Here is a 25,612-nt window from a genome sequence, read left to right as displayed (position 1 = left end):
TAGTTAATATGTCACAATTGGTTTTGTTGAAACCAATATCTACAACATGTTTAAATGTAATCGGAGGCTAGTAATATTGTAATGGTATGAAATATAAGGACATTCTGTTGTAGATAATTATATTAACCGGAGAAAGTGAAACGCAGTTGAGCCCCCCACATGACTGGGGACGCGATTATCTTCTTTTCTATCACTTGCACATCTCGATGGTTTCCAATCTATTGACGTCATATCCTCCGGTCAATCCAAAATGGACGACATGGATGATAAAATGTTTTTACATTGCCTATGAACGCTGTCGAAATCTTCTAAATTTACTTCATATATTAGCGCATCTGATCGTAAAGGACAGATTGTGTGTAATGTAAGATATAATATGTGTGAGATGTACCAACAAGCTAATATGTTGGTGGATATGTCCACACCGTCATTGCTGACTAGCACGGGAAACAAACTCGATTAGCTAGCTAGCTTGATAGCAGTCAAAATCAAACAGATATTATACGCTTGACATTTCTGCGCCATTAATATGTAGTCACAGTTAGCAAAGTTTAAGCAAAGCTTAACTTAAACATAGTTTAATCGCTTGCTATACTCCGTCAAAGTGAAGATGTTCCGCGTTTCTGTGAGCTACATTCTACTGTGCGGCCAGATTCTGCTTCTTCTGACCGTGTTGTTGTTGCAATGTTTGGAAGGGACTCATTCTCAGAACGCGTCGACCACACCTGGGAACCGAGGTACAACGGCTGCATTTGGAGACCAAGATAACGGGACATTTCGTACCATACCAACTGACCACGCGAATGAACACCAAAACGTCTTGGAATACAGGCCCCCGTCGCCTGTTGTGCTCTGTAGCTATCTGTAAGTGGTTTCTACTTAGCTAGGCCGATATCTTAAGTTTGTTGTGTTTCTGTTTAACTCTACGGACGACTAGTCTTAAGCAGTATGTCGTGACAACCCATTCCGCTACTAGCTGGTCTCACCTGTCAGGCTCGGAAATTGGGTATGATTGTAGACCAACTTAGAAAGAGGACGTCTGGAGCAAGTCGAGGTCCTATCACATTCTGTTTAGTTCTTCTTGTTGACGTTTTTTTAGACAACCACCTAGCCATTTCCGCATTCCGATAAATCCTGGTAAATTAGTATTGTGCGTTAACTGTGTAGCATCCGTGTCTAAAATGTACGTATGTGACGTATTTATCCCATGCTCAAAGGCCAGATGAGTTTATATATTGTCAACCACCTGTGGACCACACCGGGAATACGACTGCTTATCAGGAGCTGGGCCATGGTTGTGTGAAGGTAAGCCGTTTGACTCGCCTCAAAACGTGTGTAACACACGATCCTAATTTGTGTTCTTATTAAGGTACTGTGACTGAATTACAGACCATGGGGTGTTTTGGGCAGTGATAATAATACGATAAATTATTTGCTGACTCCAAAGCAGGGGGAATTCCCTTGCTTCTTAACCGCCCTGGAGCAATGTGGGGTTAAGGGTCTTGCTCAAGGGCCCAACAGCTGTGCGGATCTTATTGTGGCTACACCGGGGCTTCAACTACCAACCGTCTGGGTCCCAGCTCCCAGTCATGTGCCTTAGCCACTAAGCTACAGGCTGCCCCTGAGATAATTTCACGTAGCAGGAATAAGGTATTTTGGCAAGCAAATAATTATTTTACCAGGTGATACCTGAATCCTCTCACACTGTGATGGAGTGACATTGCAGCTCATGAAATGTCATTATGTTCTAACAATTTAAATGAGGCTTATGATAGCAAGTTGGATTGGTTTTGGATAATAAACAGTCTAAACATATACCTTGGTAGAAGTCAGTAAAGGACGTGGCTGTGCTCATGGTTTCTTGCCTTAGATCATCGTGCAATCTGACGTCAATTAACTGCCATCTGGTGGAATGTCTTTGTCCAGATTTTTAGTGTCGTGTTTGCAGGGAATCAGACTAATATTAATGTGGCCTGGTGTTGTACGTTTTCCAGCATTCCATTTATTAGATCGTTACTCCCGATGCATTAGATTTGCATAGTGTAGGAAGCCACTAGGACAAATTCTGTCGACTTGTGTCAACCACAGGCCATAAACCCTGTCCAGTTTCCAGGAGAATCGATGGAATCCTTTGGTTGAGTGCTTTTTGTCGTGTATATCATGTTCAGTGATTCGCAATGGTAGCCTTTCACATCAGCAGGCAGTTTTATAGAATTTTTTAAAATATATATATTTTAAATGATATCAACCATAGTAAATTACTACGGCCTCGGAAACCAGACTGTGCCCGGGTTGTCTGTGGCTGGTAGCCCCATAGGGCAATGTGCAATTGCTGATTGCATCGCCCGGCATATGAGAGGGTGTGGTTTGTTGGGGCGTCCATGTTTCATCGCTCTCCAGTGACCCTGCTGGTCGTCCGGTTGCCTGCATATGAAAGGTCTTCCACTCCACTCTGCAAGCTTAGCTTTCATCTGCAGTGTGAAAAGCAGGCTGGTAACACCATGTGTTTTGGAGGAGAACCTCAGGTATCTACCCTGTACCCTGCTGAATCAGCAGTGGGGTTCACTCTGGAATGAGGATGCAGTTGCAGATAGTTGGATGTTCCAAATTAGGATGGGTTCTTGGGCATGTTAAGCCCCACATTGGGCTCCAAATGTATGGTGTTATTGTGGTGTGAAAGCAGCACAGTATGGCTTTCGTACCTAATACCTATCAATATAAACTATTGCTCATTAACTTTTTTTTTTTGTGCATGTTGCATGTTTATCTATAGGAAAAGGATATTCTGTATTTAAATGTGCATCTCAGGCTCTGCATGCATAAGACGACATGTTTATGACGATGGATATGAAAGAAGTTAATTTTATTCATTGAACAGCATAATTTTATTTCTCTACATCAGTGCCACAGAGAAGTGTGACATTCCTATTCCTAAAGTTTCATGGTAATTCTGTGTATAGGGTCAATTTCCAGACACCGATTAAGCCTAGTCCTAGACTAAATCCACTTTTCAATCGACGCCCATAGTGAATGTTGCACAGCGCATTCTCCCAACAAAGCATTTAATTCCATTCTCACTGAATGATTGATAACCCACATTGGTTGTCAAACTTTATGACAGTACAAGCCTAAGCTCTGATTGGAATATCAAGACAATGTTCCAGTGTTGTTTGTTCATGCCTCCATTTTGTTTCAGTTTGGGGGCCAGGTGCATAAGGATGTGAACCACACGCGTGTGATCTGCACGGCGCTGGAGGGCATCGAGTGTGCAGGGCCCAAAGAGTTCCTGAGGGGGAACGAGCCCTGCATCAAGTACGTCCAGAACATCACACATACGTCCTGCTCTTACACACTGTTTCTCCATACTCTGTATGGAAACTGACATTACATCTGCCTACACACACACTCGCACACACACACACGCATCCACACACACACACACACACATCCACACACACACACACACACGCATCCACACACACACACACACGCACACACACACACACACACACACACACACACACACACACACACACACACATACACGCATCCACACACACACACACACACACACACACACACACACACAGGCATCAATATAGTCTGCATTAAGATGCAGATCAGTTTTTTAATAAATTTTTTGTTGTATTTTTGAACAGTTGACAAGGGTCATTTATTTAAAGAAGAAAATAATTGACAGCAGCTTATGTTGCATGATTAATAATCTCACAGAACCTAAAGCGTGCTGATTTGCAAAATGAGAAAGCTGGGCAATATATTGACCATGGGTATGAAATACTTACAGTGTGCAGCATATTTCAATTTGCTGACGCACATGCTTTATGTATACATACACTTAATCAACATGCTCTTAGCCCACTGACAGCTCTGAGCAGCCAATAATCATCTCTGTCTGTGGGCGCGACATTAGGGAGAAATTAAGCAAGACTAACTGCAGGAATGTGCCACATGAGCTCAGAAAACTAATAAACTTTGTGTGTTCAATTATTAAAATTATTTAAAATATGTTGTGGTTAGGATACTTAATATTTAATAATATTCAAATGCAAAATATTGCAAGGCCACTAGAGGGCAATATTCACAAATGTATGTATAGACCCGGGGACTGAGGATTGACTTTGGCCTTGAAAGTGTGCAGACTGCAGTACCACCGCTGGCCACTGTGTGACCGCCGGGCGCTGTGCTTGCAGGTACACGGGACACTACTTCATCACCACGCTGCTGTACTCCTTCTTCCTGGGCTGCTTCGGGGTGGACCGCTTCTGCCTGGGCCACACGGGCACGGCCGTGGGCAAGCTGCTCACCCTGGGAGGGCTGGGCATCTGGTGGTTTGTGGACCTGATTCTGCTCATCACCGGCGGGCTGATGCCCAGCGACGGCAGCAACTGGTGCACTTTCTACTGAGGAGACGCAGGGAGGGAGGGAGAGACAGAGGGGTGGAGGGGTGGAGGGAGGGAGGGAGAGACAGGGGTGGGGGTAGGAGGGAGAGACAGGGATGGAGGGGAAGGGTGGAGACACTGGCAGACCGAAGGTCGGATGGAGGGAAGGAGGGATTGAGGGAGAGATGGAAGGATTGGAGGGAGAGACAGAGGGACAGAGGGACAGAGGGACAGAGAGGAGCAGGGGCCAGACAGGCTGAGTTCAGGGCTCCTGGGCTTCTCTTCAGTCTGACCACAATGCACCTCCTTAACTTGGATAAGTGAATTTACGCAAGCGTTGCTTTCTTTTTTGTATTTCGTTTTTTTTTTTTTTTTTTTTTTTGTTCTTTTGCTTCTTGTGTAACATCTTTGATTAATGTGACTTTGTGATGAGATCGAACACTGGGTTATTTCAGTATTCAACCGCGGTCTGAAATTGATCGCTTGGTCTGGTTTTCAGATGCCTGTTAATTAACCAAGAATGAAGGGCGTTAATATTTCTCATCAATATTCATGAGGGGGAGAGCCTAAGACCTCAGCAGAAAGTAGCAGATAATTCCACGTATTAATTTTCCCTTTTGAAAATGTGAGTGAATTCAGCTTTGTTTGCAGCAGGTCATGATTGATGCAGAAATATTGTTTATACAGCGTTGGGCTGGAAAAAACATGCTCCACTGCATCACTGGAGCGAAAAAAAAAAAAAAAAATCAAACGCTTCAACATTAATCTCCTAAATCTGATTCAATAATAGACTCTTACTATTACAGTAAATGGCCAGGGAAGCGCTTGCTTGCTGAAACTTTTTCCCCCACATAGTTCATTGTGAAGGAAAACAGTTTTGGAGTCCGTGTTCCCTTTGGTTAACAGCTAGACCATTGTATAGGGATGTTCTGCGGTGTTTGTATTTTAACATTATGCTAAGCGCCTGAAATGCGCTGACCCATAAAAACATTCCTCAGATGTCATTTTTATGTAATGGGGAGCCAACAGAATCAGGAAGCAGGCAAAGCCATGCAGGCACCGGCATGCAGTGATTGATACTGCAGGTTTCATAGAGATGTGCGGAGTTTGGGTCTGTGGGGGACATTAAGTTGGCACAAATTTAGTTTTATCTTTGGTGTCATGTTCATTCGTGTTTCTAAAACCAGAACATTTCTGTGTGGTAAAAAAAATCACGCTCATGAAATTCATGTCTTTTCAAGCTGATATTTACATAATTAACACTTGATACATGCCAAGCCCTGCTGCTGCTCCCGTACACTTTCTCCTTTGTCAAATTAGCGGCTCTCAGCCGGAGATTTGTCCCAGTCACGCTGACACAGACAGATGAAGAGAACGCCGTGTAGGGCTGGAAAGCTCTCAGAGAAGACTGCCTTTTTGAAATGGCTTGGCTTGTCGTCTTTAATCTCGCTCCAGTGCTCCCCCATGCCTTGAGGAGTCCTCATCTGAATTCACAGTGTAGTCTGGCCCATTGTGAAGAAACATGTGCTTGTACACACGCTGGTTGCATTGAACCGTATTGAACGTGTTTTTATTGAATCGTGCATTGTGTTCAAGCAGTAGCAATCAAAACCATTAAATCCACACTGTACACGAGGCACCAGTGTGGATCTTGTGACCTTGTGTTTTGCCTAACCTATATCCTGAGCTCTGGTTGTCTACCCGTACGTTTCTTTGTGTACGTTGACTTTGCTTTGGTGAAATTTGAAAGAATGGTTAGGAGTTTCAGGATGGAAGTCTGTAGAAGTGGAGTGCACTGTATCGCTATGGGCCAGTTTCCCAGACACAGATTAAGCCTAGTCCTAGATTCTCCTGACAAAACTCGACTTAGTCCGGGAGTATGCTTAATCTGTGTCTGTGAAACCGGCCCAAAGTCTGTCTTTTCTCAAATCTGACCAGTGCTGTCACCTGATGGATTAAGGACTGTGGGGTTGTAAACACTGACACAAAGTCCATACAAAGGTAATTTAACATTTGGATTGTTTATTGGAACTATTATGTACAGGTGTATCATTTTGTAAAAAGATTCTTAGTTTAAATTATGTTTACTGTCGTTCAGGGAGACATGGGACTTTGATACAGTCCATTCAAATGTTCTTGTTTTTCCACCATTTGTTGCTTTTTAGCTACAATAAAATGGAGGTTTCTTTGCAGATTGATGTGAAAATGTTTTCTGTATTCACTGTACGTATGAATAAATGCAAGAGGGAACACATATGGGAATACACTGGGATATTAACAAATTGTGTTTTTCATTTATATTGTTTTCATATGTCCCTTGGTATGGTAATATAATCAGTGTTGCCAGTCACAAACAATTAATAGATTAACATATTGGTCTGTTGATGGAGTGCCAGCACTAGAGCACATTTACCCGGCAGAGAAGTGTGAGAAATGTATTCTGCAAAGAAAGTAAGCGAAGAGGTGGCACCAGTTTTTTTTTTAATTGAAGTCGTCAATATTTGGAAGTTACTTCTGTCTCTCGTTATCTATTCCTCTCAGAGTTGCGCCTGAAATACCCAGTCCCACTGGGGTTTAGTTGACGGGTTTTATTAGTGTGTGTGTGTGTGTGTGAAAGTGACTGAATAATAAATAATTCATGAAGGGGTGGCAAGGTGGCTCATCCTGTTGTCTCGCTGGGTTTCTGTGTGAGAGACGCTACACAGCCAAGCACTAAATTCTGGCCCTGCCAGTGCTAACTGGCACACAGTGTTGCTGTGCCGTGTATAATTGCTGCACTTGGTTAAAGGCCCTGCGTAATGTAGATCAACAGCAATTTAAATAGATATGCGTAAATATCCAAAGAATCGCTACTGCAATGGCAATGGCATTCTTTTTCCAGTTCACTTTTACTTTTCTTTTTTTTCATCCTGAAAGCCTCTATTGCCCAAAACATGTAGGTTTAGTATTGCTCATTTGGAGAATCTTTATTGTCTAACATTTTGTAACTTTTTACAATTTACTCAATCAGTGGTGCAACAATCAGTGAGCGCTCAATCAGAAGTGGAATGAAGTGAATATTCATGCAGAACTGACATGCTGTGTGTCTTGCCCATATAAATGACATTTTATTTTCATTTTGATATTACGTTTTATTTTCCCGTTTATACAGTGCAGTAATCGTATGTATTTGGACAGTGACACAGTTTTTGTTTTGGCTGCGTACTCCAGCACAGATTTGAAATTAAATGATGAATGCGTGCAGTCTGCCAGCTTTAATTTGTGGGCATTTGCGTCCATTTCGGCTGAACCGTGTAGTAATTGCAGCCATTTTTATACATAGTTCCCCCCCCATTTTATGGGACCAAAAGTCATTTAACAGTTGGCTGCGCAGCTGTGTAGAAGTTGCATTTGGAGCTTGTTGCTGTTGGGTCAACATGAGGACCACGGCAGTGTCAAAGCAGGCCGTCATGGGGTGAAAACATCTTAATAAATTGATCAGAGATGTAACCGAAACATGGGATGTGTCGAAATATACTGCCAGCATGAATGCCCTGGTGAGCTCAGCAATAGCAAGCAACCTCGTGGACCACAGAAAGACCAGTGTCGTGGAAAACTGTCAATTGTGAAGAAAGCCCCCTTTTCAACAGTTGGAACGGCTTAAGAACACACTCAAGGATGTCGTCATAGGTATGCCAAAGTTAGTTCGCTAAAAAAGTACATTAAATAAACTAGTTTGAAAGAAAAAAAAAAAAAAGAAACCTATGGCCAGATGAGATGAGTATTAACCTTTACCCGTTTACCAGTGGTGGAACTTGAAAAGTGAGGAAAGAAAGGAGCTGGTCGTGAACATGGTGACAGTTGAGTTTTGGCGGTCACTGGAACTTACTCACATCTTTACTGATGAGGTGACTGCTGACCACAACATCAGGATGAATTCTTAAGTGGACAGAAAGATCTGCTCAAATCCAACGAAATGCTAAACGGAAGACTGAAGGCAAATGTCCCCCGAAACCCCAGCGTCATGTCTATGGGTTACTAACTTCAGGCAGTCCTCAAAACCAACATTTTTGCTAACAAGTACTAAGTGTGATGACTGAGATTATATTAAAAATGTCCAATTACTTTTGGTCCTCCAAAAAGGGGGGGGGGGGGGGGTACGTATATGCTGTTTCTACATGGATCACTGGACATGGATGTAAATATCCTTAATGCTGACAGTTGGCACCTTAACCTTATATTCATTGTTTTAATTCAAATCCAATGTGCTGGCCTGCAAAAAGTGTGTCCTTGTCCAAATGCTAATGGGCAGCACTGTGTGCTACATGTCCTTATCGTGTGGCTGAATGAACAATGTACATGCAAGGACATTTTTATTGAAATTATTTTACTAATCAAATATTGATTTCGGTCGATTTAGATATGCACAGGATGCAGAACACTGTGGCGTGTCTCGCAGTATGAGCTGGAGGAATAATGTGTGCTATTCTTGCTGCAGCTACAGTTCTCAAGTGAATCTGGACGCACTAGTCTCCTGTCTATTCCTGCAGTGTGTGCCCTGCATGATTTAAGGAGTCTCCTCATGCTCGAACATGCAAGTTTGCGTAGGAAGAAATATGCCAAATACATTTTTCTGCTTTTTTTCCCTCCCTGTGACCAGTCAAGGGGCCTAGAAGCGAAGAACATCGCTTTTATTGAGCTGTACGCCCATAAAAAGTTTAATTATATTTTGGCGCAGAGCATCAAACATTGATGCTGCAGTGCTAATTGGATTTATCGGAGACCATTTTTAGACGCCAAACTTCAATCAAGGCTAATCAGTGTACTTTGTTCACTGTGACAAAAAGCAGGCTGTTGAATCCAATATTTTCAAAAAATTTTATTATAAATGATTTGGAAAAATTAATTTGTCATCTTCAAAAGAATACTGTTCATTATGAATCCCTGCACTGAACATAACTCACAATTCCCTCTCCTATGTTGGGTTGGCTTTGCAGTATTCATTGTAATACCTGTTTGTTTTTCCGCTTTCCTTTGACAAAGTCAGCGCTTAATGTACAAAGGACCAATAAAGTAAAGGATGAGAGTACGTACATATACACACTATGTATATACAGTATATAAATATGTGCGTTTGAATATTTTGTGGTGTAACATTAGGCCAGTGAACTCCTGAAACATGCTGGATAATAGAGAACCTCCTAGATCAGTGGTCTCCAACCCTGGTCCTGGAGAGCTACTGGGTCTGCTGGTTTTCATTCTTACCCTGCAATTAACTATAATCAACTGCTCTAATTTAATTAATTAACTCACCTCACCTGGTTACCTGGGTCTCAACAGGTGCTGATTTTAAGGTGAAAACAAAACCCAGCAGACCCAGTAGCTCTCCAGGACCAGGGCTGGCGACCCCTGTCCCAGATGCATTTTCTGCAGGAGGTACGGGTTAGTCCACCTCCTCTGGGACCACCGTGAGGACCACGTCCTCGTTAGCCCGGCGCACCATCACCGCCAGGGCCCTGCTGGACTGCACGGCGTTGCTCACGTCCTCAGTGGTCTGGACCGGTCGCCCGTTGATGCTGATGATGACGTCTTGATTCTGGAGCCCGGAACTGAGGGAGCAAAAGCAACAATGGCATCGTGTTTGACCATCTAAACTTCCTCTCCTCCTCCATTTTGCTTTTTGTCCTCTTTCGTAGTTGGCCAACACCCTAGCCCAGGGGTCGGCAACCCTGGTCCTGGAGAGCCGCAGGGTGTGCTGGCTTTCGTCTCCACCTTAAGATAAGCAAGCGACTCGGACCCAAGAAACCAGGTGAGGTGAGTTAACCGTGTAATCAACGGCTTTCATTGATCAATTAATGCCAAGAAACAACGAAAGCCAGCACACCCTGCGGCTCTCCAGGACCAGGGTTGCCGACCCCTGCCCTAGCCCGACCCGACCCGACCCCCACCCGCCCTCTTGCTTTGATGAGACGAGCAGAGGGCTGAAATATTTGGCCCTTGTACAAGGTTGAGATGTTTCTCTTGATCCAAGGTCCAGATTGAGACCCAAGTACTTGGGGGAGGAGTCCTCCTCTGCAAGTCTCTAGTGCCTCGTGGCGTACTGTAAATCAATTTCCGTTCTGTGGGATCTGCTATGCAAATACCAGAAAAACAACATGCAGCCCTTCCGCAAGTTCTTTCCAAAGCATTTAGTCTGTCAGGGATTAGTTTACATGCTGGGCCTGTACACAAGAGCTTTGGACGCAGCCTCAAAATGCTCCAGCATACAGGCCCAGCATGTCAATCCGACTGAAGAAGAAAGTGCTCCAAAGCTGGAGGGATCTTCGATCCAAACCCCTCCCTCCCTTTATACTGGGTTTGAAAACAGCAGAATACATATGGGTAGGCAGTAAAGGAGATTTGCCATCTACAGCTTTGAGGAGGACCCCAGCAAGGTTCTCGTTCCTTCCCTGTGAAAGTATCCCCTTGCCTTTGAACAGCTTTACCTCCGCACTTGCAACGAATTTGGCAAAGAGCAAAGAGCTGGGCAATGAATCAGAATACTCTTGTGCATAATTATTGTGGATTTCAGGCCGTGGAACTTGGAACATAACTCCTAAGGCCAACGCAGTCTATAGAATGGTCTGCCTCCGTTCAATTATTTTTCGAGGGCACCTTGTTGAATGAAAAGGGGCTTTAATATATTACTTTTCAGTTTAATCCAGACAAGCTTGTTCAGGAATTAATTTAAGATTTGTCGACTTTGATCGGTGCGGTTCAGTAAAGTACCCCTCGTCAGATCTGAAAGCCGTGATGGAGGAGGTGGGCGCAGCCGGCACGTGCGGGGAAGAGTCCGGACCTGTTTCATACCTGGACGCAGCTGTGCCAGGAATCACCTCATACACGTACACGCCCGAGTTTACATCGGGGAAGTCTCTGTCACGGTCCTTCAGGTCTCTGATCATACTGAGAAGACAAGAGGGGATTTATTAGCGGGAGAAAAGCAGGCATAGTAATGCCTGCGTAGCAGATGTGTGTATTGCTGTCGGTGAAGCACGTTTCAGCATGAACGGATTCCCACAGCCGTAACAAAAGGCGGAGGTGCTTATCTGCTGTTGGGGTGCAGTGCTAGTACCACAAAGAAGGTTGTCAGTTAACTTACGCCGCTGAAAGCTGCAGCATTCTTACTCCGATGTACTTCTTTTTCGGAAGTGTCATTCCTAAAAGTTCAAAAAAGGATTTCAGTTACATAATGCGCAGCTTGGTTCAAAGCGGTTGCTTGCAGCCCGTCCTCGCTGCACCTCCCAGTGAATTGAGGGTGAAACGGTGTGTCGTGCATCTTGCGTTAACAATATTCACTTGGTGCTGAGTGAAACTGTCGCCTACCTTTTATTTGCCTGTCGTAGGAGTCGGTGAGGAACTGACGTATTTTGTCTGAAGGAATGGCGAATGATATGCCTGCCGTGACCTTGAGAGTGTTAATTCCAACGACCTCCCCATCCTTGAGAACAAAGAAATGGGAAATGAATGCAAAAGAATGTATTCACTCGAAAGTGTATTTACTAGGAAACCATCTGTAGAGAATGCATGCATGTGAACTGCAGGTCCAGTCAACGTGCAGGCAACTTGCCGAAAAAGTCTCCCCTCAAGACAAATACTGAAATATGATAACACAACTGTTTTGAAATATACAAGGTCCTTTGCTTTGAGCCTTTTTTCCCCATTTACAAGCGTGACTGTACATCGTAAAAAGTACTTGTGCAAAAAGACTCCCCGAAGACATAACAGAGAGTTGCTAGAACTTGCCGGACGCTGCCCAATTCTGCCAGAGGGTACCTCCTCTACAATACGTATTTCATCTGAAATGTTCCTTTTAAAGAGACAATAAATACACAAATGGACCTTGTGTGCAAATGTAAACTGGCGAGATAAAGATTGTCAGAGATAATAAAATGTAAAAATCCCAACCGCGATGTGCAGTTACAGCAAAGCAGAAGTCTTATCGACAGTTACGGCATGAGAGCACTTGACTGTCTCCTCTCCCTCCGATGCATGTTTTTATGGACTAGTCATTTCTGGAATGCATTTAGGTCTACATCTTCACCGGTTTTATTTGAAAAAGGCTGAACGTATAGCTATTACTGGGTGGCTCCAGACTAGAATACCCCCCTGGTGCATTCATTGCCAGTGCAGTGAACACCCCCTACGGTCCATGTCCATCCATGATGGTGATGGTGTCCGGTGGAGATCCGCACTCATGGGCACAGTCTCATCCGGAGAGAGAGAGGAGGCGTTTCGCGCAGAATTCGCCCGCCTCGTCCGACACTGCTCTGACGCCTAACGTCCGACAGCCAGCTGCGCATTCCTCTTGTCCAGCACCTGCTGGGTCGCCTGGCCGAGAAAGTGGTGGCTGTGCTAACGTGCTAACGTGCTCACGTGCTCACGTGCTCCCGTCTCGGTTTTTCTCAGGACCGGCGTGCCAAATTTGACATTCCCAGAAAAAAAAAAAAAAAAGTTTCAAAAAAGATATACGTTCCCCAATGAGTCATGAATGAATGACTGTTTGTATTGGAAGGGAAAATATATAGTTTGGCTTGAGCAATGCCCCTGGGTGAGCATCAGGGACTTGAGTTGGCATGCACAGGCAGCTGGAGCTTGACTGGAGCAGAAACACACCCGAGCCGACTTCACTCTCCCCTCGTGGGTATGTTCTCCATGCTCTGCAGCAGGGCCTGTCGGGAGGGTATGATGTATGCACTCCCAGTTTTTATAAACCTAAAAGCTTGAAATCTGAATGACTAATCCAAATAAACGTCAAATCTGGAACGGTTAATATTAAACACAGCACCGTTAACAAGCTTTTTCAAACTGTACCGACGAACTGTAACACGTTTTAGAGGCAGGTGATTCAAAGGTTGTTTGCTTTGGTTCCTTCCAACCGAAACGAGTAATAGATGTGTGTCTGAGATTGAAAAGCCTAACGCGTCACATTGTGTGTTCTGCTTGTGAAAAAGAAAAAGGTATTCTGCTCAAAATGCAATCATCCACACCTAATGCCGTGCGATATCGTTTCTTACCAAGTTAACCAGTGGGCCCCCGGAGTTGCCGTACTGCAAAAGAACAAAAGAAATGAACTGTTTTTATATATCCTTTAAAGGGGGGGAGCATACGTGGACAGACTTATGGCAGAAGCAGGGGGGCAGCTGTACGTGTGCGTTGCAGATGTACGCGGGCAGGAGCAGCCGCCCCGGACTCACGTTGATGATGGCGTCGGTCTGGATGTACTCCATGTCCGAGTCCTTGAGCCCCAGCTCGTGGCCGCCCCGCTGCGTGGTGCTGACGATGCCCGTGGTCACCGTGCTCTGCAGGGAGAAGGGGCTGCCCACCGCCACCACAAACTCCCCCGGCCGCAGGTCCGAGGAGCGGCCCAGCAGCAGGACCGGCAGTTGGTTCTGCAACGCGCCAGGGAGAACAGGCAACACGGGTCTCACCTAATATCCTGCTTTATACATTGGGCAGCCTATAGAACAGACAACAGCGGTCTCACTGATTGCCTGCTTTATACATGGGGTAGCCTATAGCCGGCTTTATACATGGGACAGCCTATAGCCGGCTTTATACATGGGACAGCCTATAGAACAGACAACAGAGGTCTCTATGATTGCCTGCTTTATACATGGGGCAGCCTATAGCCTAGTGGCTAAGTTACTTGACTGGGGCCGAGAAGGTTTGTGGTTCAAACCCCAGTGTAACCACAATAGGATCCATGCAGCTGTTAGGCCCTTAACCCCACATTGCTCCAGGGGGATTGGCCCCTTGCTTATGCAAATCAGCTGTAAGTCGCTTTGGATAAAAGCAACAGCTTAAATAGCTGTAATTAGTTTACATGCATGATATCGTACGGCTTTATGGGGCAAAGGGCACTGCCTCAGAAGACTAGCATTGGCCCAAAGGCAATGGCGGATTTCACTTTCTGGGCTACCCATGGAGAGATCCACTCTGGGGAGATCCACTCTGGGGAGATCCTCTCTGGGGAGATCTGCTCTGGGGAGATCTGCTCTGAGGTGCCCATGGACTGGGCTGGATCTCCGCTCTCTCTCTTCCCTCTGCCGTGGCCCCATCCCTGCCTGTCAGCGCACATCTCCTCTTGTCGGTGTGGAATGCCGGTTTTATTGCCGGAATCTGAATCCGGCACGTGTTGTTTATTACCCCGGCGTCTCACCACCTGGGACAGGACGTCACGCTCCCCGTGCTGCCTCTCAGAGCGAGCCTCGGGCGCCATCACTGCTCTGCAGCTGCAGGGCCCGAGACCTGTCATCAGCCGGCAGCTTCATTAAACCCTCCCGTCCGTCGCGCGATCGCTGCGGTCCGCCGCCCTCTCGTTATTCACGCCACGGCGTCCGGAGAGCCCGATCCTTAGTCTGTTTCATAATGTGCGCTGAAACAATTGCCCCTCTGTTACCTGACTCTAAGAAACGTGACACGAAACCCCTTGGAAAAACCCTGAGGATGGATACAGGCTTTTCCAATGCCCACTTTGAGAAATACGTTTTGTTTGTGTTGTTCATTCAACCCTTATCTGCATATGGTTTTGCCATGCTTATGACATTTAATTCAGCAGATTCTAGATAATTAGTCATTTAATTAAATTCTGTATTAATCCAATTTAATATCGGGTTCAGTTCATTGGAAGGCAGTTTTTTTATCAGACTTTTTTATCAGCACAACCACCCCCTCAACGCCATGTTTCAGGTAAAAAGCTGTTGAGGGATGTCAGATCAAGATCTGAATTCAATTAACAGCTCAATCAAACCTAATTAACAGAGGGCTTTTCCGGAAGGGCAACCAGCACACCACGCGCCAGGTCCTGGGGACCTGTTTTTAGAAAGGCTCGTACAATGTGCTATCAACGAGAAGCCCGCTGGCTCATAGTCCAGCACAGTGTCTCTGGCTGACTAAACTCGTTATCACATATTTTGTTCCACAGTGAGGTCCTGGGGAAAAAAAAGCATTTGATAAATAAATTGGCTGTCTTTTTGTCCGGGGATCTCTTAATACTGCTCGGAGGAGCTATCGTACACGAGTGGCTGTCAGAACGGAAAGAAACGTGGCTCACACCTGCGAATGGTGAAGCGAACCGAAGCAGTGTGTTTCTTACCACCAGTCGCGATACCCCTAGAGAAAATCAGAGTGTAAACCGACTGTGTCAAGTTGTTGAATCTAATTTTAGGCCGCAGAAGCCCTTTCTGGCATGCTCTCAGTGCATCTGTTGGACTGTTTCCCTGGGACTAATTCACTAGCAGCCTCTTTGATGTTAGCTATTCATGACAAGCCAGCGGGACTGGACTGATGTAAACCACGAAACACAACAAAACGGATAAACCCAAAAAAAAAACTGCTGCCAGCACATTTAATGTTGTACAGTGCTCACTGCCCTGCCTTAGAGGGTGATGTCGGGGGAGGGGGGTTGGGGCACTCACATTTGACTCGATTTTAATGAGCGCGATGTCTAGTTTCTGGTCCACGTCCTTCACAGAGGCTTCATATTGTGCTCCACTCTTCAGCTCGACCTTAATGCGCTGTTTGTTGGACAGGACGTGCGCGTTGGTGACAATCCAGCCTTCCTCAGACACAATGAACCCTGAACCGGTGGACACCGGGACCTCCTGCTGGGAGAATGGCAATCTGAGACAAAAAAAGAAAAGTGATGTACTATCCTAATAATGAAATATCTGCATAGACTGCACCAGCCAGCTGGTCCATTTCCTTTCTCACAGGTGAAATGATATTTTTCCTATGGAGTTACTGTATCTGTACCATTTCATTTTCAACGGCCGCCTGTAGCCATGGAGACCAGCTAGAATCATCCGGAAACAAATCAGAGGGCAGAATTAACGAATCGCAACGCGTTAATTAAGATTAATTTCCTAAAAGCCTCAAAAGATTAACTTGAAATCTGCAAGCTTGTAAAAGTTTTGTTTTGCTTTGTTTTCCAAGCGAATGCCTTTTTAAAAATGTTTTTTTTTTTTTTGACAAAGCTCAATCAGCGGCAGAACTTCATTGAGGCAGTTTAATTAAGACGGTGCCTGCTGACGGGGCCTGAGCGCTCCCCGGCTCCAGCGCACCGCCGCTCCCTGCCGTCTCCCATCTCCATCACACAAACTCACCTGCGGAAGAGCTCCAGATGGACGACAGCGGGAGCGATTTTGTCCACCACGTCGGCGATGAAGTTGAATTTGTAGCGCATGCTGCCAGGATTAAGGGACCCTGAAATCACAGATGTGGGGGGGGGGGGGGGGCAGAGTCATTTTCCACTGTACGTCTTCCAGAACTGCTAAAGTAACCTGACAAATCAATCTGGCCACAGTGCTATTTGGCAGTTTTGCAATGAGCAAAAACTTGCAACTTTGCGCAGACATTAAGGTTATTAACCTTAATTTAATGCGTTTTGCTTGTTTGTTTGGCAGAGCTGACTAGTCAATGTTGTCTATTAAGATGTAATTTTTCTGATGCCACCCGATGGCCCCCTTTATATACACTCACTGAGCATTTTATTAAGAACATCTGTCCACCTATTCATTATTATATCTAATCAGCTAATCGTGTGGCTGCAGTGTAATGCATAAAATCATGCAGACACGGGTCAGAAGCTTCCGTCAATGTTCACATCAACCATCAGAATTGGGACAAAAATGTGATCTCAGTGATTTCGACCCTTGCATGAATGGGCTGGTTTGAGTATTTCTAACTGCTGATTTTCTGGGATTTTCAAGGCATAACAGACACTAGAGTGGTGCCAAAAACAAAAAAACATCCAGTGAGTGGCAGTTCTGCGGACAGAAACACCTTGTTGATGCGAGAGATCAACGAAGAATGGCCAGACTGGTTCGAGCTGACAAAGGCTACGGTAACTCAGATAACCACTCTGTGGTGAGCAGAAAAGCATCTCAGAATGCACAACACATCGAACATTGAGGCGGAAGGGCTACAGCAGCAGAGGACCACGCTGGGTTCCACTTCTTTCAGCCAAGAACAGAAAACTGAGGCTGCAGTGGGCACAGGCTCGCCAAAACTGGACTGTTGAAGACTAGAAAAACATAGCCTGGTCTGATGACTCTTAGTTTCTGCTGAGGCAGACAGATGGCAGGGTCAAAATTGGGTGCCAACAGCGTGAATCCATGCACTCAACCTGCCTGTCAACAGTCTGGTGGCGGTGGTGTAAAGGTGTGGGGAATGTTTTCTTGGCTTGTTCGGTGTTCTTGTGGCCTTCCCAGTCACTTGATCTGAGTCCAGTATAACACCTTTGGGTTGTGGTAGAACATGAGATTCGCAGCATGAATGTTCAGCTGACAAATCTACAGAAATTGTGAGACGCAATCACGTCAACACGGAACAGAATCTCAAAGTTGTGGAATCCATGCCACAAAGAATTGAGGCTGTTTTGAGAGCAAAGGATGGCCCTACCCACTATTAGTATATTGTTCCTAATAAAGTGCTCAGTGATTGTATATATACTTTTTTTCCTTTTCTTTTTTTAACATGGCAGCAGGTGTGTACCGCCCTCAGTGAAATTGAATATACTGCAATATGTTGTAAATGTGAACGTTTAAAAAAAAAAATAACGAGACTATATTTCACAGCAGCGTATTTTTGAAAGACATAACAGTAACAGGTCGTGGTGGTGAATATTTTAAGAGCGATTTTATCTACAGCATGTCCATGCCAGCTGAAAAGGAATGAGTAAAACTGGGTATAAAAAAAAATCATAAAGCTTCCCCTGAGGTGTGTATGGGCAAGACTTTATAGTGAGTATGCTTTCATAATTATTTATGGCTTTCTTTGGAGGGTGCAAGTGGCTGGGGATCAGAATGCACACCCTGAATATTGCACTCCATGGCCTTGTTCAGGGGGGCTGCATTTGTTTTTGATTGCACAGTCCCCATTTAGTTCCTGCCCAACATGCTTTCATGGAGCAATCTCAAATTGTCCGATATATATAAATAAATAAACCAATGAATAAAATCCCTTTCAAAAGCCTCTGTAAGTGCCTTTGAAAACTGAATGAGTGGATTCAGAGTGGATTCAGAGTGGATTCAGGGTGGATTCAGAATACAAGGAGACTGTGGAAATCTGTCCAGGCATCCATGCTGGGATCTCTGCTCACCTTTTATATAAATTACATTCAGAAATATGGAGTAACAAAATGGTTTGCAGCCAAAACACATGCTTGATTTTTAAGTTTCGAAGCTCCTAAAAAATAGGTTTAAACAGAATAAACAATTTGGCTGACACATGTAAATGTAAAAAGTCGTCCTAATTAAGCAAAGTGAGATGTGAGCAATGCCTATTCAGGGAATGATTCTCACGGGAACAGCTAAATTAGAATCTACTCCTCTTAAAAAAACATTTTTGACATCAGTTTGATGTTAGATTGAGATGTGCCATCGTAAAAGACTTAACAGAATCCTCCATATTCAGCAAACAGAATTTTTGTCAGCAGAAGAAGAGAACACTAGTGTAAATGTAAAGATACACTGCTCTTGTACGGGGAAGTATTGTTTTTCTATATGCGTTTACTGCAGGACTGCAGGTTGGGGAGAACCCCTCGGTATATTCAAGACCAGGCTTGGTAAAGTTGTCCATAATATGGGAAATTATGAACTCCTGTTCTTCTCCACAAATGTTGTGCTATTGTGCTTTCATGCTGAAACATGCATGAAATTAGCTTTGAAGCTGAAGTGTTGTGTGTCCCTTCCCTGCAAAATACCAGAGACACAATTGCTGGGGAAAAAGCCTTTTGCGTTTGTTCTCATAACCATACATTTTACCATATTCAGAAAGAAACACGATTGCGAGAAACATGTTCGTTCCTGCTTGAATGGCCTTCAGTGCTGCATCTCTCCCTCTTGTCAAGATTGTTCAGATGTCTTTGTGGTACATGCTTGGCCTAAACTCATAATATTTCTTGAAACTCTTAAATCATGTCAAGGCCAGTCAATGAAACCAATGTACTATGGTATGCGGTATTCACCCTCTGGTTTTTTTTTCTCCATATGTACAAAACCCAGGCGCACGTGATAAGCTCATATAATGTGGCCAGAAGGCATGGTGCGCAGGTCATTCTTGAGTCGATGATAAACTTTATGTACTATTCGCAAGTATGGTTCTCTTCAGATAAAAGGCACATATATCTTCCTCCCTGCCAGTTGATGCGCTTTCACAGAAGGGGTTTGGGTACAATATAGAATAGCAAATGCCATACACACAAACAGAGAGTGGGATTGTAGCAAAATGTGCTTCATGCATCAGCGATGAACCAGAAACTGTGGTTTCTAAATGCACCAGCCTGATCCTCCATTTTCAAACGAACACTTTTTCCAGTGTGGATGGCAGCTTTTTGGCTCTGACTGTGGCTGTTATGCATTGTAAAGAGGGAAAATCAAATGATTTGTTTATAGGTTATCTATCATTAATCTCAGCTCTGGGGCTTTTCAAACCCTCATAATAGAATTTTACCATAAACCATAAATCAAAATATAAAACAAGGACAGGTCTTTCATAACTCAGCGCATATGTAAACAATGTGTCAAAGATTCCAGTTGTTAGTGATGAATATTGTATATGATGTGGCTGACAAATAATACAATATGTCTTCAGGAAGGCCCCTGCCAACATTATTATTATTTTTATTTCCTGCCTTCTCTTGAAGCTAACTGCTATTCAATCCAGTACTCTAGGAACAGAGGTCATGAACGTAGAATTCACAAGTGTTGCAAAACCAAACAAGAAGTTGTCTTAACAACTGTTTTAGTCTTGTAAAAATAAAATTTTAAGTCTCAATGAACAGCTAAAATCCTGTTTTTTTTGCATTTGCGATATCTCAATGGGACCTGGTAAAATAAATGTAAAAAAACCCAAAAAACTTTACTGCGCTGGTGTGATTAATCGCACCAAACACCTCATTGTGAAACTAGTCCGTTACCAATTAAGTGGCACCCCAAAGCTGGGAGTAATTGGAAACCGTGCGGCGTGCACACCTGCTCTTCTGAGAAGCAGAAGGCCCCGAGACACGAAACATTTTACCCGCCTATCGTGAGGGCATGTGACAGGTAGCTGCTTGTTGGGAGTGACAGGAAACATATCATCATGAAGGCTCACTGTTTACTAACTGACTCATTAAGTGAGCATGTTAAATGAACAATGAAAACCGCAACTGACTCCCCCCCCCGACATCAGCCCATATGTAACTGTACATCGGTAGGACGATAGCGATGGGAATGTCGATGTGATTAGGAATGCAATGATAGCGATGGGAATGTCGATGTGATTAGGAATACAATGATAGCGATGGGAATGTGGATGTGAGGAGATCCAATGCGTGTGGCTTCATTAGTGATGGTAATGTGGATGTGAGGAGATCCAATGCATGTGGCTTCATTAGCGATGGGAATGTGGATGTGATTAGGAATGCAATGATAGCAATGGGAATGTGGATGTGATTAGGAATGCAATGATAGCGATGGGAATGTGGATGTGAGGAGAGCCCATGCGTGTGGCTTCATTAGCGATGGGAATGTGGATGTGATTAGGAATGCAATGATAGCGATGGGAATGTGGATGTGAGGAGAGCCCATGTGTGGCTTCATTAGCAATGGGAATGTCGATGTGATTAGGAATGCAATGATAGCAATGGGAATGTGGATGTGATTAGGAATGCAATGATAGCGATGGGAATGTGGATGTGAGGAGAGCCCATGCGTGTGGCTTCATTAGCGATGGGAATGTGGATGCGATTAGGAATGCAATGATAGCGATGGGAATGTGGATGTGAGGAGAGCCCATGTGTGGCTTCATTAGCGATGGGAATGTGGATGTGATTACGAATGCAATGATAGCCATGGGAATGTGGATGTGAGGAGAGCCCATGTGTGGCTTCATTAGCGATGGGAATGTGGATGTGATTAGGAATGCAATGATAGAGATTGGAATGTGGATGTGAGGAGATCCAATGTGTGTGTCTTCATTAGCGATGGGAATGTGGATGTGAGGAGAGCCCATGTGTGGCTTCATTAGCGATGGGAATGTGGATGTGAGGAGATCCAATGTGTGTGTCTTCATTAGCGGTGGGAATGTGGATGTGAGGAGAGCCCATGTGTGTGGCTTCATTAGCGGTGGGAATGTGGATGTGAGGAGATCCAATGTGTGTGTCTTCATTAGCGGTGGGAATGTGGATGTGAGGAGAGCCCATGTGTGTGGTTTCATTAGCGGTGGGAATGTGGATGTGAGGAGAGCCCATGTGTGTGGCTTCATTAGCAGTGGGAATGTGGATGTGAGGAGAGCCCATGTGTGTGGCTTCATTAGCGGTGGGAATGTGGATGTGAGGAGAGCCCATGTGTGTGGCTTCATTAGCGGTGGGAATGTGGATGTGAGGAGAGCCCATGTGTGTGGCTTCATTAGCGGTGGGAATGTGGATGTGAGGAGAGCCAATGTGTGTGGCTTCATTAGCGGTGGGAATGTGGATGTGAGGAGCTCCAATGTGTGTGTCTTCATTAGCGGTGGGAATGTGGATGTGAGGAGAGCCCATGTGTGTGTCTTCATTAGCGGTGGGAATGTGGATGTGAGGAGAGCCCATGTGTGTGGCTTCATTAGCGGTGGGAATGTGGATGTGAGGAGCTCCAATGTGTGTGGCTTCATTAGCGATGGGAATGTGGATGTGAGGAGAGCCCATGTGTGTGTCTTCATTAGCGGTGGGAATGTGGATGTGAGGAGAGCCCATGTGTGTGGCTTCATTAGCGGTGGGAATGTGGATGTGAGGAGCTCCAATGTGTGTGGCTTCATTAGCGGTGGGAATGTGGATGTGAGGAGAGCCCATGTGTGTGGCTTCATTAGCGGTGGGAATGTGGATGTGAGGAGAGCCCATGCGTGTGTCTTCATTAGCGGTGGGAATGTGGATGTGAGGAGAGCCCATGTGTGTGGCTTCATTAGCGGTGGGAATGTGGATGTGAGGAGAGCCCATGCGTGTGGCTTCATTAGCGGTGGGAATGTGGATGTGAGGAGAGCCCATGTGTGGCTTCATTAGCGGTGGGAATGTGGATGTGAGGAGAGCCCATGTGTGTGGCTTCATTAGCGGTGGGAATGTGGATGTGAGGAGAGCCCATGTGTGTGGCTTCATTAGCGGTGGGAATGTGGGTGTGAGGAGAGCCCATGTGTGGCTTCATTAGCGGTGGGAATGTGGATGTGAGGAGAGCCCATGTGTGTGGCTTCATTAGCGGTGGGAATGTGGATGTGAGGAGAGCCCATGTGTGTGGCTTCATTAGCGGTGGGAATGTGGATGTGAGGAGAGCCCATGTGTGTGGCTTCATTAGCGGTGGGAATGTGGGCAGTGCACCCCAGCCATCATCTGGCACCTGTGTGCATGTCTGTGCGCTTCAGTCTCTGAACCTCTCCCAGCTGGGCCTCAGCCAGCACACACTCATTCAGTTCCCTTTGCCCCCATTTTAGTTTAGTTTAATTGTTAGTTTAATTACCTGCACACTGCATCATAAAACACACACACACACACACACACACACACACACACACACACACACACACACACACAAACACACACGCAAGCACACATGCACCAACACCTCTAGATGTGTTTATTCTGATCACAATTTAAATCCTGAAGCTTGCACCTTTTGCAAACCCCCTGGAATTAGTGCCTTCAGCAACATCACAGCTGTAGATCTGAATTTGCAAATTGCTAAAGTTTGCTTTGAACTTTTACTCCGTTTGAACTTTCCCAATGTTTTAGGACAGACACAATATTGCCTCTTTTTTGGATTACAAGTAGGCCTACGTGCTCAAAATAACTCTATTAATGTCTTCCATCAGCTTTATGTAAACTATGACTGATTCAGTTACTGCATATTCAGATCTGTGTTGGTCGCTGGTTATTGTTACCTTCAGAAAAGGTAACCAACCCTGTTGTTAAAGAAGTTAAATATTTCCTAAAACATGATAACTATGAAAGCATTTTATTGTTGAAGTAATTTTTTGCTCTTGCACACACATGCAATACTTCAGTGTACAGTACTGCATTACTTAATCATACTAATTATTAATGTGTTCATTGGATTAGTCCAACAATTAGCTTTATGAGTTAGCTGTTGTTGGTGAAACCATTGACGGCTAAATTAATATGACGATTTTTTGTGGAGATTTATGGCTTTGCACACAAATTAAGTGTTGTAAAATGTGTTAAATAATCTAAATCACACAATGGGATTAAATATAAACCTGTTGCTGAAATAATGTTGCACATTATTTGAACTTTTAAAGAATGCATAATATTCTTCACTTCGTATGCAATCCACCGTTGCCTTTACAAGCGTTTCCTTGATTTATAAGTAGTCTGTTAAATTAAATGCAGGCTAATATATTAAAAGCAGCCCAATGAACATGTTTTACAATTACTTATACAGTTCCCACTAAAATGTATGTTTTCATAAAAGTTATTTTGTACCCGTAATATTATACAGTATGCAAAGCTCACCTGAGTCACAGCGGCCCCTCTGAATCAGGATGACCGGAGGTGTCCCGCTGATATCTGCTCTCCTATTCTCCGCTCTCAATCGGCAAATGCTAGGGTAATCCCTTCCGTCGCTCCCGCACACCGGCTCGTTGGATGTACACACGCAGGACCCCCGGAGCCGACGCGTTCCTGGCTCATAGTCACACACCATACCCTCACCGCAAATGCCCGTTCCAAGCTCACCACAAATGTCGCCCTCTCCGGAGGCGCAAATTACGCAGCAACCGCAATGGTCCCGTACAACTCCATAATAGCACGATTCTGGTGCAGGACAGCGGAATACATCACATACCTCTGAACAGGGAGTTTGTCTCTTTCGGATCAGCCGTGACTGTACAACAGAGGCGAATAAAATGCACGCCATTAACTTGAGCATATTCACAGTTTAGGCTGTGGGATTAATTCCACGAGTCTTGTGCATCTGTATAAACAAATGAAAATAGTGATATGCTATGTGCTACGTTCCAAATTAATTTTGCTCAGCTAAGATGATGGACCAACATCGTTTTCCATAGGAAACATGGTCTTCTGAAATGCCAGAAACGCTGTATTGCACGCGCGTAAAATATAAACGTATCGCAGTCATACGAAAAAAATACCAAAAATAAAGTAAGCTGATAATAAAATGTTTTGATCAAGGTTAGATATAAAGTCTCCCTGAACTTTCCATCCACTGAATGCTCATCCTGATCTCCCCACAAACTCTGCGTTCTAATGTCCCGAGGAAAGTTTCCCTGGAATGTCGAACTGTGGAACTGTGGTTTCTTAATTCATCGCCTTGTACAGAGACTACAAAGACGGAGGGCCCTCCCCACTCCCAACCAGTCCCCCGGTAATATAGCTACAAAACGCACGTTGTACTGTTGCACCAGTACAGTAAGCCTATAGCTGAAAAACCTACATTTTTTGTTTGTTTTGTTTTCAAGAATGGCTGCTTCTCTTGAACTGTGCTTCATCGACTAACAAGCTTAACAGTTTGAAATACTGTATCTGTCCTTTTGTTTTGTAAAAAATAATATAATTGAAGTAAAGGTTGCTCTTGTATAGTATACAGTATAGTATATATTTTAGTGGATTTGAGAACATTTTATTGTAGGACTTTATTGTAAGTTTTTGGCTGCAATAAAAATTTTTTGTCTTTAGCATAAAATATATGTGAAATACTGTACCTGCAGCATGAGCTGACTCAAGTGTAGTCACTGACAAAGAAATGCAAAGATACTGTGTTGTATTGCTCATTCAGTGAGTGTCTTGTTGGAGAGATAAAGAAAGAAACAGGCAGGCTATGCATGCCATAACGCCATCTGGAGATGCTTGATTACGCATTTCTGTGTGGCCATGTTTGGTGGCAGCACTTTGCATAAGGAATGGCTTTTTACATTACATTACATTACATTACATTAATGGCCTTTGGCAGTTTTTACACAGTCATTGTTAATATGTTTGTCTTAGCTCTGTTCATGGGCAGCAAGGACATGGCAGTGTTGAAAACCGTGACCATACGCAGGGTCAAGGTGGATAGCGTGATGATAATAAAGTGTGATGAATGCTGATGTACCGCCCACAGGATATGGTTTGTGGTGGTTAGTAGGTGGCACTCAGCTAACACCACACATTCTCATAACGTTGCTGCCATGTCGTGTAACACTCGGTGTTCCAGCTGAGCAGGAAGTTA

The 25,612-nt window shown here is 44.4% G+C and overlaps 2 protein-coding genes across 2 annotated transcripts; one reads left to right on the top strand and one right to left on the bottom strand.

The window, feature by feature from the left end:
• The first annotated feature begins 244 nt into the window (after positions 1–244).
• Positions 245–4,430, top strand: tm2d2 (TM2 domain containing 2). Its single transcript, XM_061261485.1, has 4 exons — positions 245–864; positions 1,218–1,305; positions 3,197–3,312; positions 4,212–4,430. The coding sequence occupies exons 1-4, from the start codon at positions 611–613 to the stop codon at positions 4,423–4,425; spliced, it is 672 nt and encodes a 223-aa protein (XP_061117469.1). The 5' UTR covers positions 245–610; the 3' UTR covers positions 4,426–4,430.
• A 5,362-nt stretch (positions 4,431–9,792) lies between these two features.
• Positions 9,793–24,666, bottom strand: htra4 (HtrA serine peptidase 4). Its single transcript, XM_061260670.1, has 9 exons — positions 23,899–24,666; positions 16,526–16,625; positions 15,839–16,043; positions 13,616–13,810; positions 13,436–13,468; positions 11,745–11,859; positions 11,521–11,578; positions 11,229–11,324; positions 9,793–9,988 (listed from the first exon to the last, which is right to left on the bottom strand). Exons 1-9 carry the CDS (start codon positions 24,311–24,313, stop codon positions 9,823–9,825), a joined length of 1,383 nt encoding a protein of 460 aa, XP_061116654.1. The 5' UTR covers positions 24,314–24,666; the 3' UTR covers positions 9,793–9,822.
• Between the last annotated feature and the right edge of the window lie 946 nt (positions 24,667–25,612).

Source organism: Conger conger, chromosome 11, assembly GCF_963514075.1.
Source record: "Conger conger chromosome 11, fConCon1.1, whole genome shotgun sequence".
NCBI classification, from domain to species: Eukaryota; Metazoa; Chordata; class Actinopteri; order Anguilliformes; family Congridae; genus Conger; species Conger conger.
The sequence above is the reverse complement of the archived record's forward strand: the minus strand, read 5'-3'. Positions and strand labels throughout refer to the sequence as shown.

Coding starts and splice junctions, on each gene's coding strand:
- tm2d2 (XM_061261485.1), top strand. CDS start 611: ATGTTCCGCGTTTCTGTGAGCTACATTCTACTGTGCGGCCAGATTCTG. Junction 865..1,217: donor GTTGTGCTCTGTAGCTATCT/GTAAGTGGTTTC, acceptor CCATGCTCAAAG/GCCAGATGAGTTTATATATT. Junction 1,306..3,196: donor TGGGCCATGGTTGTGTGAAG/GTAAGCCGTTTG, acceptor ATTTTGTTTCAG/TTTGGGGGCCAGGTGCATAA.
- htra4 (XM_061260670.1), bottom strand. CDS start 24,313: ATGCTCAAGTTAATGGCGTGCATTTTATTCGCCTCTGTTGTACAGTCA. Junction 16,044..16,525: donor CATCTGGAGCTCTTCCGCAG/GTGAGTTTGTGT, acceptor TTTTTGTCTCAG/ATTGCCATTCTCCCAGCAGG. Junction 11,579..11,744: donor CTACGACAGGCAAATAAAAG/GTAGGCGACAGT, acceptor TTGAACTTTTAG/GAATGACACTTCCGAAAAAG.